The following is a 16,424-nucleotide window of genomic DNA, read 5'->3' on the forward strand; positions in this document are numbered from 1 at the left end:
GTATGAGAAATTTTATAAAATTAAAATAAAGTCAGAAAAATGAATACTATCTAGTTTCCAAGCAGTAACATCCTCAGATCTCCCAAGACACTGTCAGTGGACTTGAGTCTCAAAATATTAAATATAACTATAAATAAAATAACAGAAGACCAAGTGGGGGGGGGGGGGAGAAAACACAAGAAATGTGATATGCTGTTAATTTTACTAATATGTATGATCGTTTACTATTGCAAATACATAAGTTTCTTTACATAATATGCTAAGTAGATGGTGTTTCTGAGATACACAGGTTTTTAACTGAATGTTGTGGTGGGAAAGCAAAGAAATACTTCACATTGTCATTTGCTGGCCATAGAAAGGTAACAGTCTAGTTTGACTGGAATGTTGACCCAGAGCGAATTTACTGGGAAGGTAGGTAATGGACGATATGACCACCACTGAATAATCTCAAATTATTTCCTAGATTTATTATAAGCTGTTCTATTTCATCTGTGCAAACTCCAAACTTTGGGGCACCATGTCATGAACCTAAGATAATGATGTCTGAGTGATTACTTTAATGGAAGCCATTTGTTAAAAATATCAATATTTACCAATATATGACTTCATTTCTATGAACCTATGCAGCCATGAAAAATGTGTAATTCCAAGAAGTTCAATAAATAGTAGATGGATGGCTGTTCAAAGCAAAATGGTGTTTTAGGGGTTCTATAAACTGTGGTAGACAAGGACAAAATGCAACTAAGAGAGATACTTACATGCATGCTCAGAGGGTCTACAAGATGTGCAGCAATGCTCATTTCATACTCTGTAAGTTTTACGTTTTTCACACCTATTTGCTTCATTAATTTCTCTGCCTACATAGAAGAAAAACAGCGTTCAGTAATACTAAAACATTTGTTCTACTGAAGAAGGAAGTGCTACTTTGGCATTGGATGTTGAGTAAATTGTGAGTAAGGATATTTGTAAACAGATTATTTGAATTTTATAGGCATAAACATAGGACTCAAGTTGTTCTTTTTTTGGAAAAAACAAAGATAGACCATTATTTCATTATCATTATTTTAAATGAAGTAAATTCAGAGTGCCTCTCTGTGCCCATTTTAGTAATAATATTCAATGTTTTCTCAGGGGAGGGTCAATTTTGATGTTTTATACTGTTTTTTTATCAACAGCATTGAATTGTTGCCAAACCTATGAACTGTCCTGAGTCCCCTTCGGGGTTGGGAAAGGCGGTAAACAAATAAAGAAAATAAATAAAACAAATAAATAGTTTATTTGTTATATAAATAGTTTTGAGTATTGGTTTTTTGTTGAGCATTGTTCTGATTGGGTTTTCAATGCTGCCGTTTTATACCCTTATGCTTTATTTAATTGTGTTTTTATCTGGATTGTTATGGTTTGCTGTGTTTTATTTTAATTATGTTTTTGTTTTAATGGACTGTTTTGCTTTTAAGTCTTGTGGCCATTCTGTCCCATATGTAAGCTGCCTCAAACCCCTTCAGGGAGATGTTGGCAGGGTGTAAGAATAAAGTTGTTGTTATTGTTATTATTATTATTCATTACTACAGTAAATAACAACATAGACTAATGGTATTTTAGTATTTTTCAATACTCTTCTAATATCTTTTGCAGAAATGCTACAACACCCTGTCTGATCAAAACAGATCAGGGAAGGAATGAAGGAAGAAACAATCATTTGACTTTGCTTTCTCCTTTTCACAAGCAATGACCATGTGGCAAAAACATGGAACCACACTGAAATTAAGACAGAAACACTAGACTACTGTACTAAGAAAAATACTACTCTTCCTAATTTAAAAAAATGGTTTGGAACAGAGAAACCTCTGGAAAGAGTAAAAGATGCTGGATAGATATAACACTAACACCTCCCTTCAGGATGTTGATGGGACAACTTCAAGACTGCAAATTGCTTTCCTTTCAGCTTCTCTCTTCATTTTGCTCCTTCTACCCAAGTTCAGAGATTTTTTTCATTGGCATTAACCCCAAATAGCAGAAATGGCTGGCAGTGATGATTCTGAGATTAGCTTTAGGACACAAAGATTAATGTGGTTTTCTAAAAACCTGTTTCATGAGTATCTCTTGAGTCAATGTCAATCGAGTTAAATATAAGAAGTGAAAAATCTTGTTTATAGCAGAGAATATACAGACAACTGAAATGAACAGAAGAGCCTGAGGGCCTGTCCCAGCCTGTAAAGTTATTACCACAGCCTTAGTGTGGTGAAAGGAGCAACTCAGAAGGAAGAGAAGGAAAAACATGACAGTGAGAGCAGAAGCAATGTTTGAATTATTAAAAGGAGTAAGTCAACACTAATGATGTTATAAAGAAGTGTTTCAATAAACAAATAGTTTTTCCCCTTTATCCTTATTAGGCTTTTTGCTCTAGGGGCTATCCTTTTAGCTGTGCACCAAGCATGAACCTTAAAAATACGTGTCCAATCATCTGTCATGGTGATGAACTTATCAAAATTCTCCAACTGATTATTTTACCCTAATCACTCTACCCCCCCCTTCATCTTGTGATTAATCCCATTTTACCAAACTTATTACTTAATCAAGTTTTATTGTGTTTCAATTTATTTTAGTTAACTATTAAAGGAGTTTTAGGATAGTGATAAGTGTCTATTTGTCTGTGTATTTTTATTTTTGTTTCTTATTACTGGTATGGTAAGTGGACAAATCAATACACAGATCTATCTATCTACTTATCCAATCATAAAGCAACTGTAGGATAGTAAAATTCAGGGAAGAGATTAGAAAAGGGAAGATTGGAGGTGACAGGGCCTGGGGTTAAATGATGTAAGGAACCTCGGAAGGGTCAAACCGAGATAATTATCTGGATCTGATAATGGACACATTTATTATAACTATACCTGCAAAAAGCCATAAAATGCAGCATATTTAGAAGAAAGGTTTGAAAGGATTTCATGTCCTTGCAGGAAAATTAACACAAAGTGTTTTATTCAGGCCAGACACTTAGAAATATATATTCTTTAGATGGCATGAAGAATAAATTCACAAACTGTCGGTTACTCTCCATGTGCCTGTAGACAAAGCAGTAGTCCAAGGTTGTTTTTTGTTATGACTGTTAACTCCTTTCCTTTCACATCAGTCTTTCTAGTTTCTTACATAGCCAGCAAGGAATGTTTTTCTCTTAAACAGAATAAACAGTTTAATAATAGGCAACACACAAAAGAGAAGAAAGGCACTGGATGAGAAATCAGTTAATATTGATGGGTCCCAGCTATTTCAAAAGAAAGCAAGGCACAGAAGACACAGTGAAAGAAACAGCTGAATGCCACCTAGCAGATTGCACCTGAAGAAAACAAATTTATGGCAGAAAACAACAATTAGTCCCTGACATCAGTAATAAAAAAACATAAAAAAGAGTATTTGTCTTATCAAGGGATAGCGACTCAGATGGTTCTTTAAAGACATCTACAAGCAGCCAAGGTTACATATTGCGAAACAGGAAAAAATACTACTGTACTTGGTTGATATGGGCTTTGTAACCAACAAGGAGTTAATTGTTTTTCTGCACCAAAATGACAATTTGAATAAGTCTAACATTCAAGAAGACACATTTCATTTCCCTACCTGCTTTTGAGCTTCTACTTTTTGCTTCCTTGTTGGATCAATTGCATCTACCATCCATTTAATGGTAAAATATGTTACAGCACCAAATATCGTTAATCGGAAAATTAAACCAACAACTTCATTCCGACTTAGGGGACGGGAAAAGGCTTCAGCATGGACCATTTTGCTTGTTTCACCTATATCAAAAAGGATAGGAGAAAGATCACAATGTTACATCAAAGAAAAGCAAGAAAGTTGTTTCCTTAATCAACTTTTAATGATAGGTCACTCCAAAAACTGGGTGGCTTTTTTTCCCCTTTTCTGTTGTGTCTAAAACACAACCCTTATCTTGATCTTCAAACCCTGATCTTGGGTCTTCCGATTCGACAAAGGCAATAAAAATGGTAACTATGCATTCTTAAATAGCGTATAACAGATCAGACAAGGCCACACCAAAAAATAACTCTTCATGTTAATACTGTGTTCACAAAAACAACAAGTTTATCTGCCTCGAAACATGCATAATTTCCCCTTTTTCAACTGTTGCATAATTTACATAAGCAGAACTTCTGAAACCAAAAATAGCTGTGTCAGCAGACAAAGCATAGATCATATTAGTAATCTCTTTTTTGTAATTAACATTGCTAGGTTCCTTTATTTTAAAATGTTTCTCCACAATATCATAGAAAATATGTTGACACATTGTTTAAGTCAAGAAGGAATTAAAAAATGTATACATTGATTAAAACTGCAACAACTTATACTTATATAGGCAGTCCCCAAGTAACAAACAAGATAGGTTCTGCAGGTTTGTTCTTAAGTTTAATTTGTAAGTAAGATGGAACAGGAACATTTTTTAAAAGTGTAACTCCAGTCAAATATATATATAGTTTTGGATTACATAGAAAAGGGTTAACAGCCCTGTTATGTTTCTTTTGCTGTCTGTGCCCCTCTTCAGAAGATTTCCTCACTTTTTGTCCTCGTGATAACTGGATTTTGAAAAAATTGGCTTGCTATGGAAACAAGGATTGGCGAGAAAGTTTCAGCTTTCTCACTTTCCCCCATGATAGCATTTCCATTCCGATAGGTAGATTTCTCTCACTTCCTTTTGTCTCACCTCCGTTCTTAACTACGAGTTGTAAGTCAGATGTTTATAACTCGGGGATTGCCCATAACCTGCTTATCTTATGCCATTTAATTTCATTTAATTCAATTTATCTTACTAAACTCAAGTTCTTTCCCCTCTGCCTCAGGAGTTAAAAAGGACACTTTCACACAAGCAGCTTGTCAAATGACAACAAACTATAAGAGATACTCCAGTATAAACTGGTCACCTGTCAGGTAAGAGGATTATCAAGCATCTGACCAGCTGATTTACCATATACAGTAATGGGCTTTCTTGGGGAAAAATAATCTAGACAACAGCTTTTAATTCCACCTACGTTTGATAGCCTACCAACGCGTGACAGAGTCACTCTTCTTGTAGTCTTCTCAGGCCTGCAAATAATAAGACTCACCAGGGACTGAAAAGACCTCATGAGTCATAGCTAGTATCCTTCAACTTCAACATATGTGACAATATGACTTATCAAGATCAAAGTGGGTTTCTCTTCTACATTTCTGACCTGCAAGTACAGCCCCCTTCCTTAGCATTTCCACAGCCACTGGATCAAACCAATAACTTTTAGGGATTGTGTGTGCTTTCAAGTTGCATGTTGAAATTAACCCTATTAATTGCCTAGGGTTTTTAAAGTTAAGGAATACTCAGAGGTAGTTTTGGAAATTCCTCCCTCTGAAATGCAGTCCACAGCAACTGGTACTGCTTGGAAGGCTGACTCTGATCAGATCCCAAGATCAGAAAATGATTCACAATAGGAAAACCCAGCCTGCTTAGAAAGACTTGCTAATGCTAATTTCGTTTTATTTTTTATAACTAATATTTTGTTTTGATAACTATTTTTATATTTATATAACAGGGGACATACAAAAAATTACTGGACCAAAAGAACTTGCAAGTGAAAAAAATTAAGAAGCCCTGCTTTAAACAATCTGGATTTGAGCCAAAAATCAAGTGTCTCTATATCACTATACTGTGGCACTATTCTAGGCAATTCAAGCTTAGTATGAGTCCTGCAATAGGGGGACAAACATTGCATCTTAAAGATAGTAGTGCAGGTGCTTATAACCTCAAGGTCAAACTTTTGTTATGCTCATTGGGCTGTACCAAGTTCAGAAACTTGAAACTAAAATAAGTTGAAACACAATTCAAAACTTGGCACCAGGCACTATTTTCAGGAATATCCACAAGTGAGCATATCAAACCCATACTAAAGTCACTCCACTAGTTGCCAATTAGTTTCCAGGCAAAGAAGAAAGTGCTGCTTATAATCTTTAAAGCCCTACATGGTCTGGGTCCAGTCTACCTACAGAATCACCTTCTCCTTTATAATCAGCCCAACACTTTGGTCTTCTGGGGACACTTACTCCAACCAGCCAGAAACCGATTGTTAACTATCAAGCAGGGGAGCTTTTCATTGGCTACCTCAACACTGTGGAATGACCTACCAGAAGAGGTCTAATCGCTAAAAGAGCACTCAAACTTTAAAACACAATTAAAAACCTATCTCTTCTGGCAGGCCTACCTAGTCAATTTTAAATGATGGATTTTAACTTTACATTTGATTAGTATTGGTGTTCTGTGTATTTTAATATACACATTTAATGGTATTATGCTTTAGCTGTGTGTTTTAACTATGTTGTATCCTGCTTCGAATCATGAAGATGGATAACAAATAGAAGTATTATTATGTGAATGGCCACTCAGTACAGTACAGTTATTTCTACACAATGCATATAAAACTATAGACTGATTTTGAGTGCTTCATACTGTTTATTTTCTTCCTCTTTGTCTCACCTTCACTTCCCATGTGAGATCAGTTATCTTCTTGTTTCCTTACAAACAGTTCTGAAAAAAATCCAGACCTTCATCTCTATCACATCAAATAAAACTTTACTTATCTCTCACCTTGACTTACTATAATGTTCTTTGGCCTTCCTTTGTTGCCACTTATAAGGTAATCAATCCCTGCAATTTTTCAGGCAATTCAAATGTTCAGCTGTCTTTATTGGCTTCTCATACATTTCTGAATCCAACAGACTCCTTAAAAGTTGTCCAAAGCTTCTTCCTAACTTATTCTTCTCTTTTCATTACCTTATGTAACGCTATAGATGCTTCCCACCTTGTCTAAAATCATATGCTATAGCATTTCCTTTCCACAAGGCGTTGCTTGAGTCCTAAATCATTATGTGGCTGGGCAGAGGGGATCAGTATAAGATGTATAAACGATTCCCCTCTTCTTATAACTATTATCTATCAGCAGCCATTTTATAAAATGGCAAGACCGATGAGAAGTGGAGCCTTTTCAACTCTAGTGAAAAAGCGCATCTGTTTGAATCCTTCTCTCCCATAAATGTTTTCTCTTCTATAGGTCATAAGAGCAACTTTTTAAAATTTCAAGTATTAATGCCTGGATTTGCTTATTCTCTTATTCTTCCCATCTTTTGTGGTGTATGCTTTAGCCAATTTGTGTCTCCAGGATTTGAGTTTTTTGCCATTCTCCTGGAACTTTTAAACAAAACAGCACTGTAAAAATGTATTTTTATCAAACATGACTTTGGGCAGGATATGCCAAGTCAGACACACTCACAGGGCACCTTAGTTCAAAGTCTGACAGATAAGATAACCAGCTAGCTACTTTACAGAGTGGAATGTGAAGAAAAGGCTTGCTGTGAAGAAAGGCTTGCTGTGCATATTTTTTCTCCAGTTTTACCATCCCTTCCCTACTAGAGACAAAGAAATTTCCTCGGGATAAATAACCTAAAGGAACTAGATCCCATCTGACCTTGGAAGCTAAGCAGGGTTAGCAATGGTTAGTACTTCAGTGGGAGAATGCTAATGAATACAAGATGCAGCAGGCTATCTTTCAGAAGAACTGTCAATATTTGCTGTCTAAGAAAATCCTATTAATTTCATGTGGTCACCATAAGCAGGCAGGCAACTTGAAGGGATACTCACACACATACACAACAAAGTGCTTATTAGATAGCCTACCTTGCAGGCTTGTTGTAAAAGCACATATTAACATGAGGGTCTTTCTCTGAAGGTTTTCAAAGAGAGGCTGGATGGTCATCTGTCAGGGATGCTTTGAATGCGATTTTCCTGCTTCTTGGCAGGGGGTTGGACTAGATGGCCCATGAGGTCTCTTCCAACTCTATGATTCTATTATTCTCTGACAAAAGCTAATAAATGAATTTTTAATAGCACTAGAAGTATAGACTGAGCATCCCTTTTCTGGAAATCTGAAATCCAAACACTCTAAAACCACCCACATGAATGGCAAAATAGTTCTACTTTTACCTTCTGATGGTTCAGTGTTTATAAACTTTGTTTCATGTACAACATTATTCAAAATACTGTAAACACATGTACCTTCAGGCTATATGTATGAGGTACATATGAGTGAAAAATGAAGTTTGTGTTTAGACTTGATTCTTCATCCAAGAAACCATATACAACTATATATTTATATACAGATACACACACACAGGAAAATCTCTGCTAACTGGCACCAGCTTCTTGGGGTGCATCTACACTGTAGAAAGAATGCAGTTTGACACCATTGTAACTGCCATGGCTCAGTGCTGTGCAATCATTGAAGTTGTAGTTTGAAGTGGCACCAGCACTCTCTGGCAAGGAAGGCTAACTCCCTCAATTTCATAGCATTGAGTCATGACAATTAAAGTGGTGCCGAACAATATTAATTCTACAGTATAGATACACCCTTGTTTCACTTTAGGAAACAAGAGTTTTAAAACATTGTTATGCCACTGGGATTTCAGTTTCGGTCCTATGCTTGTAGAAATTGCTCACAGGGTAGCTCAGAAGGCAATTTTGGAGGCCACTTAGTATATCAACTACATGGGGATTGTGAGATGCCAGATAAATGTAGTTTCTGATTTTCTGAGAGTCGCTATTAAAAACAGGCCTAATTAACCCATACTATACTCTATACTATAAACTCTGTACAGGCAGTCCCCAAGTTACAGACATCAGACTTAGAAATGACTCATAGTTAAGAATGTGGTGAGATAACAGGAAGAGATAATCATGCCTTAGTTACATCCCATATGGATTACTGTGACATGCACTTTGTGGGGCTGCCCTGAGTCCCTTTCGGGAAGTGGTGTTTTTTTGTGTGTGTGTCAGGAGCAACTTGAGAAACTGCAAGTCACTTCTGGTGTGAGAGAATTGGCCATCTGCAAGGACGTTGCCCAGGGGATGCCCGGATATTTTTTGTGTGTTGATCTTTTACCATCCTTGTGGGAGGGTTCTCTCATGTCCCTGCATAGGGAGCTGGAGCTGACAGAGGGAGCGTATCCGCGCTCTCCCTGGATTCGAACCACCGACCTGTACGTCTTCAGTCCTGCTGGCACAAGAGTTTAACCCATTGCACCACCAGGGGCTCCTCGGGAGATGGTGGTGGGACATAAATAAAGCTAACGATAATTATTGACTTGATATTAATATTGAAATCCAGAGATTAAAAGCAAATACATGCAAACTTAATGAGACACATTGATCATATTATCAAAACAACTTTGTGACTACAGTATTATTATTCAATAATATCAATATTTTTGCCGCTTGCTTGAGAGGCTGAGTGTCTACTGAGCAGTTAACTGAGTGTCTACTGTAAATGTAGGACCCTTCCACCAAGCTGTATAAAATCCACATTGAAGTGGATTATCTGGCAGTGTGGACTCAGGCCCCCTCCACACAGCCCTATAACCCAGAATATCTAGGCGGAAAATCCCACAATACCTGCTTTGAACTGGGTTATCTGAGTCCACATGTAAATAATGTGGGATTTTCCACCTTGATATTCTGGAATATAGGGCTGTGTGGAAGAGCTCTGAGTGCACTCAGATAAAGTGCGATTTTCTGCATTGATAGTCTGGGATATAGGGCTGTGTTGAAGAGCTCTGAGTACACTCAGATAATGTGGGATTTTCTGCCTTGATAGTCTAGGATGCAAAGGTGCAGAGATTACTGCAGATGCAGACTGTGGCCAGGAAATCAGAAGACGCTTACTTCTTGGGAGGAGAGCAATGTCCAATCTCGATAAAATACTAAAGAGTAGCGACATCACACTGGCAACAAAGATCCGCATAGTCAAAGCCATGGCATTCCCTGTAGTAACCTACGGATGTGAGAGCTGGACCTTAGGGAAGGCTGAGCAAAGAAAGATAGATGCTTTTGAACTGTGGTGTTGGAGGAAAGTTCTGAGAGTGCCTTGTACAACAAGAAGATCCAGCCAGTCCATCCTCCAGGAAATAAAGCCCGACTGCTCATTGGAGGGAAGGATACTAGAGACAAAGCTGAAGTACTTTGGCCACATCATGAGGAGACAGCAAAGTCTAGAGAAGACAATTATGCTGGGGAAAGAGGAAGGTAAAAGGAAGAGGGGCCGACCAAGGGCAAGATGGATGGATGGCATCCTTGAAGTGACTGGACTGACCTTGAAGGAGCTGGGGGTGGTGATGGCCGACAGGGAGCTCTGGTGTGGGCTGGTCCATGAGGTCACGAAGAGTCGGAGACGACTGAACGAATGAACAACAACAAAAGTCTGGGATATAGGGCTGTGTGGAAGAGCTCTGAGTACACTCAGATAATATGGGGTTTTCTGCCTTGATAGTCTGGAATATAGGGCTGTGTGGAAGGGCCCTGGGTTATCTGAGGGCCCTTCCAGACAGGCCCTATATCCCAGGTTTTCTGCTTTAAACTGGATCATATGAATCCCCACTACCAGATAATCTGGAATAAACAGAAGTCCCGTGATCATATCCTAGAATATTGGGTCTGTCTGGAAGGGTCCTGAGTCATCACTGCCATATATTCCAGTTCAAAGCAGAAAGTGTGGGATTTTATTCAGCTGTGTGGAAGGGGCCTCAGATTATCCAGTTCAAAGAAAATATTGTGGATTACCTACCTTGATATTCTGGGTTATATGGCTGTGTGGAAGGGCCCATAGATAAATACACACACAACTATTTCAAAATTCCCCAAAGTCAGAAATGAGGAACGTTCGTGGTCTGTACCTCTGGAGAGGAATGCGGCCTGGAAGGCGGAGAAGCCAACCTCGTGCTGAGAGCGACGACTCACCTTCTTTCCCCCAAATTACTTTCCCGAGAAAAGGAGCGCGGGAAGCTATGAGGGAAAGTGGAAAACCCTCCTCAGAGAGACGACTTCCCTTGCGAGGAATGCGAAACCGAAAGGGCCGGCGCTGGCATGCGGCACGGTGACCTTCCCAGCCCTTTCCCGGGTTGCCCTCTCTCTCTCCTTCCTCATCCCACTCATGGAAAGGGCGACGGCGAGCTGAAAGGGACAAAAAGCGTCCCAAACCAGGACACTCACCTCAGCCAGACCCGGCAAAAGCGACGAACGGAAGCGCCTTCCTGAGCAGCACGTCTCGCGCCTAGCGGGCCTCGCCTCCTCTGCGCTACTCTGCCAAGTCCGGCTGTGATTTCGGTCCCCTTTGCTCCCGTCGCAAAGGTTCCGCTTGAGGCGGAAGAGGGAAGAATTGCGGGGGGAGCTACCTTGGAGTGGCGCGCGGGCTGGCTGACGCAACTCGACCCCGAGCCAATCACATCGCGCGCTTCCAGGCACTACTCTTCTCTCCCTCCCCCCCCCCCCCCCACTCCAAAACAGGCAAACTCTCTTGGAGTAAGGTTGAGAGGAAAGACTTCATCCCACTGAACATGTCAAGTGTTTGGGAGAGTAGATTACCATACAGGTCAGGCCAAGCCTGAGAAGAGAAGGCTGAGAGGAGGCCCTTAGTAAGTAGCTCATTAAAAGTAGAGTATACATACTTAGGCGATCCCTCGTTGGACGAGTAAGATGGTCTTCCTTGATGACTATTTTTGTGGGTTTGTAGGTGGCTGTGGAGCCCTATTCTTGACCCGCATCTTCTCCCACAGTGAAGGCATTGGTTTCCAGGTGGAAGGCAGTCCCGGTCGGGGTTGGCTTGACGCGCCTTCCTCCTGGCACGTTTCTCTCTTTCACCCTCTACTCCTGCCTCTTCAAATTCTGCAGCAATGCTGGTCACAGCTGATCTCCAGTTGGAGCGCTCAAGGGCCAGGGCTTCCCAGTTCTCAATGTCTTTACCAGAGTTCTTAAGGATGGCTTTAAGGCCATCTTTAAATCTCTTTTCCTGTCCACCAACACTCCGTTTTCAGTTCTTAAGTTCAGAGTAGAGCAACTGCTTTGGGAGACGGTGGTCAGGCATCCGGACAACGTGGCCGGTCCAGCGGAGTCGATGGCAGAGGACCATCGCTTCAATGCTGGTGGTCTTTGCTTCTTCCAGCACGCTGACGTTTGTCCGCTTGTCTTCCCAAGAGATTTGCAGGATTTTCCGGAGGCAGCGCTGATAGAATCGTTCCAGGAGTTGCGTGTGACGTCTGTAGACAGTCCAAGTTTCGCAGGCATAGAGCAGGGTTGGGAGGACAATAGCTTTATAGACAAGCACCTTGGTATCCCTACGGATGTCCTGGTCCTCAAACACTCTCTGCTTCATTTGGGAAAATGCTGCACTCGCAGAGCTCAGGCGGTGTTGAATTTCGGTGTCAATGTTGACTTTGGTGGAGAGGTGGCTGCCAAGGTAGCGGAAATGGTCAACATTTTCTAATGTTACACCATTAAGTTGTATCTCTGGCATTGGGGAGGGGATGGCTGGTGACTGCTGGAACAGCACTTTGGTTTTCTCGATATTCAGTGACAGGCCAAGCTTCGTGTATGCTTCTGCAAAGGTGTTTAGAGTGGCTTGTAGATCTTCTTCTGAATGCGCACAGACGACATTGTCATCAGCATACTGGAGTTCTATAACATGTTGTTGTAACCTTGGTTTTGGCTTTCAGTCTGCTGAGGTTAAACAGCTTGCCATCTGACTGATAGATGATTTGTTTCCACTCCGGTGGGAAGCTTCCCATCAACAAGGTGAAGTATCATAGCAATGAAGATGGAGAATAAAGTTGGGGCAATAACACATCCCTGTTTGACACCCGATTCCACTTTAAATGGGTAACTTTGGGAGCCATTGCCATCATGTCATCATGGAGGAGCTGCAGGATGTTCACAAATTTGCTTGGGCACCCGATTTTTTGGAGGATGGAACAGAGAGTGCTGCGGTTCACTGTGTCGAATGCCTTTGCTCATTGAAAGTAGAGTATAGGCAATGTATACATACCTCATGTACAAATATGTGAGGGGAAGTCATAGGGAGGAGGGAGCAAGCTTGTTTTCTGCTACTCTGGAGACAAGGACGCAATGGAGCAATGTCTTCAAATTACAGGAAAGGAGAATCCATCTGAACATTAGGAAGAACTTCCTGACTGTGAGAGCTGTTCAGCAGTGGAACTCTCTGCCACGGAGAGTGGCAGAGGCTTCTTCTCTGGAGGCTTTTAAGCAGAGGCTGGATGGTCATTATTATTAATTATTATTATTAAACTTTATTTGTACCCCGCTAGCATCTCCCTACTTCTTGGGAGGAGAGCAATGTCCAATCTCGATAAAATACTAAAGAGTAGAGACATCACACTGGCAACAAAGATCCGCATAGTCAAAGCCATGGTATTCCCTGTAGTAACCTACGGATGTGAAAGCTGGACCTTAGGGAAGGATGAGCGAAGGAAGATAGATGCTTTTGAACTGTGGTGTTGGAGGAAAGTTCTGAGAGTGCCTTGGACTGCGAGAAGATCCAACCAGTCCATCCTCCAGGAAATAAAGCCCAACTGCTCACTGGAGGGAAGGGTACTAGAGACAAAGTTGAAGTACTTTGGCCACATCATGAGGAGACAGGAAAGCTTAGAGAAGACAATTATGCTGGGGAAAGTAGAAGGTAAAAGGAAGAGGGGCCGACCAAGGGCAAGATGGATGGATGGCATCCTTGAAGTGACTGGACTGACCTTGAAGGAGCTGGGGGTGGTGACAGCCGACAGGGAGCTCTGGCGTGGGCTGATCCATGAGGTCACGAAGAGTCGGAGACGACCGAATGAATGAACAACAACAGCATCTCCCGAAGGACTCGATGCGGCTTACAAAGGCCAAGCCCTCAACACAACAACAGCAAAACAATAACAATACAAGAACAATTTTAACAAATATAAACATTAGTATTTCAATGGCAAGTGCAGGCCTGATTTGGCTGATGAGATAGGATTGTTGTTGTTGTTGTTGTGTGCTTTCAAGTCGTTTCAGATTTAGGTTAACCCTGAGCGAGGGCCGGGTAAATGACCTTGGAGGGCCGTATCTGGCCCCCAGGCCTTAGTTTGAGGACCCCTGTTCTAAATGGTTCTAAATTACTTACAAAACTAAAGTTCTGGTGGTGAAAACTAGGGGGCACTGGTGCTTTGCTTCTACAGTGTTGCTAAAGTTCTGGTGGTGAAACTTTCAGAACTCTAACACAACTTTCAAAATTTCATTATAAATGGCAATTCCTAATAGATTCTGTCATCAAAATCACCAATAATGAAATAATAATGAAATTTTGAAAGTGCGCTCCAGCTGGAGGTCAGCTGTGACCAGCAGTGCTGTAGAATTTGAAGAGGCACGAATGGAGGGTGAAAGAGAGAAATGTGCCAAGAGGAAGGCGTGTCAAGCCAACCCTGACCGGGACCGCCTTCCACCTGGAAACCAATGCCCTCACTGTGGGAGAAGATGTAGATCAAGAATAGGGCTCCACAGTCACCTACGGACCCACCACCAGAATACCGACCTTGAAAGACCATCATCCTCGGACTATGAGGGATCGCCTAAGTAAGTCTGAAGAACAGCCCACATCACTTGATGTTCATTGGCAGCCTTCCATCCAAATACAAATCAGAGCTGATGCCAGTTAGTATCCTCGCCTTCAGAGTAGTTGGCCTTTTGGTACACAAATTTCCCATTGAGTTCACGAGGAATGATACCTCTCAGATTCATCCCATACATATATTGTATGTAGGGATGCATAACATGAGAACTAGGCATTTACTAGTCAAGGAAGACTGTAGCCTTTGGTAGCTGCTTTTTCTGTAGCGGGGTGTGCAAGGTCAGCTCATAATGTATAGGGGGAGTTAATGTTTCCATCCAAGAATGCCTGGGAAACTTCCTTTGGTATGATGAAATCATCTTCTCCTGCTTAGCTTTGGAATGGGAAGAAAGGGTATTTTTAGATCAGAAAAATTAGATGCTTTGGTCTCTTGTGTGGGAGAGTGATTCTGGCAATACCCCAATCCAGGAAACGGGTGTTGGAATAACATCTAGTTCACTGCTGGAAGTACAGTGAGAGGAGCAGAGTTTTGACCACCTAAGAGACATGAGCTAACTTTGCCTTGGGTTTTATTTTGGCATCGTGTTGAATATCTCCATGTAATCATCATCATCATGCCATTGTTTGGGCGCTAATGAGGCTTGGTTTCATTTTGATAGACCTTTAAGTCTTAATTGGCCTGGGAACTGAGTGAATCAGGGTGCTGGAAATTTTTATAGCACCTTTATCAGTATCGGGAGCCTTTTAAAAAACTTTTCAAGGGCATTTAGAGCAGAATCTCAAAGAAGGCCATTGAGAGCTGGCGCTGGTACAAGGGCAAGATGTCTGCTCCCTAAATTAGGCAGCAGAAATGATAGGTACTCTCTGCACTGCTGATATGACACAGTTTATCTTGCAAAGTGTTTCAGTCATCTAGACATCAGGGCCCTTGGAAGTTTCAGCCCCAGGAAAAAATTACCTCCTTTTAAACTGCATGGACCTCTTACCTCTAATTCTGGGCCCTTCCACACTGCCCCTTTATCACAATATCTGATCCCTGAATATCTGTTTATCCCGACACTGGCAGTGGGGACTCATATATTATAGTTTAAAGCAGATAATCTGGGATCAGATCCTGGGATAAAGGGCAGTGTGGAAGGGCCCACAGCTATTCTGAGTTGTCAGAAAGTGATGAGATATCCAGACCTCTTTCTGTAGCCTTGCAATTTCTTCCCATAGAATCCCCACTTATAGAAAGAAGGCTGGACGTATCATTACTCAACCCCCCCCCCCCCACTCTTTGGCCCCTTCCACACTGCCATATAAAATCCAGATTATCTTCTTTGAGCCGGATTATATGGCAGTGTTGACTCATATAATCCAGTTCAAAGCAGCTAATCTGGATTATCTGATCTGATGGGAGCCCCCGGTGGCGCAGTGGGTTAAAGCCCTGTGCTGGCAGGACGGAAGACGGACAGGTCGCAGGTTCGAATCTGGGGAGAGGCGGATGAGCTCCCTCTATCAGCTCCTGCTCCTCATGCGGAGACATGAGAGAAGCCTCCCACAAGGATGATAAAAACATCAAATCATCCAGGTGTCCCCTGGGCAACATCCTTGCAGACGGCCAATTCTCTCACACCAGGAGTTACTCCTGACACGACTAAAAAAAAAAAATCTGATCTGATAATCCGGATTATATGGCAGTGTAGCTCCAGCCACAGAAATCCACATGTTTGGTAACTGCTTAATTTAAAAACTAGGTTTTTGAAGGACCTTTGGTCATTGTGATGGTACAATAGATATAAAAGTTAGTTACAGTGTTCTACGTTGCTTTTTCATTGCACTTGCACAGCATGGTTAAGAATCCCAAAAAACTACTTTCAAGGTGCATCTTAATGTGGTGATTCTAAACTGTGGTAAGCAAACAGCATGTGGTGGGGTATACATTTATAAACAAGTGCCATAGTGCTTTTACAGTCACAA

At 41.2% G+C, this 16,424-nt stretch overlaps 1 protein-coding gene across 2 annotated transcripts in view; it reads right to left on the bottom strand.

Annotated features, from left to right (window-relative positions):
* Positions 1 to 11,217, bottom strand: part of ATAD1 (ATPase family AAA domain containing 1) — a 29,333-nt gene extending 18,116 nt beyond the window's left edge. The window contains exons 1-3 of one of the 2 annotated variants that reach the window (XM_060768777.2): positions 11,072 to 11,217; positions 3,619 to 3,794; positions 759 to 857 (exon numbers count right to left, since the gene is read on the bottom strand). In XM_060768777.2, coding sequence (XP_060624760.2) covers positions 759 to 857; positions 3,619 to 3,780 — 261 coding nt within the window. In that variant the 5' untranslated portion in view covers positions 3,781 to 3,794; positions 11,072 to 11,217. Of the gene's footprint in view, positions 1 to 758; positions 858 to 3,618; positions 3,795 to 10,819; positions 10,899 to 11,071 lie in introns of those variants that run through there. The other variant, XM_067465718.1, reaches the window with a different exon arrangement.
* Positions 11,218 to 16,424: the final 5,207 nt, after the last annotated feature.

The sequence above is a fragment of the Anolis sagrei genome, chromosome 3 (genome assembly GCF_037176765.1).
Source record: "Anolis sagrei isolate rAnoSag1 chromosome 3, rAnoSag1.mat, whole genome shotgun sequence".
In the NCBI taxonomy this organism is placed as follows: Eukaryota; Metazoa; Chordata; class Lepidosauria; order Squamata; family Dactyloidae; genus Anolis; species Anolis sagrei.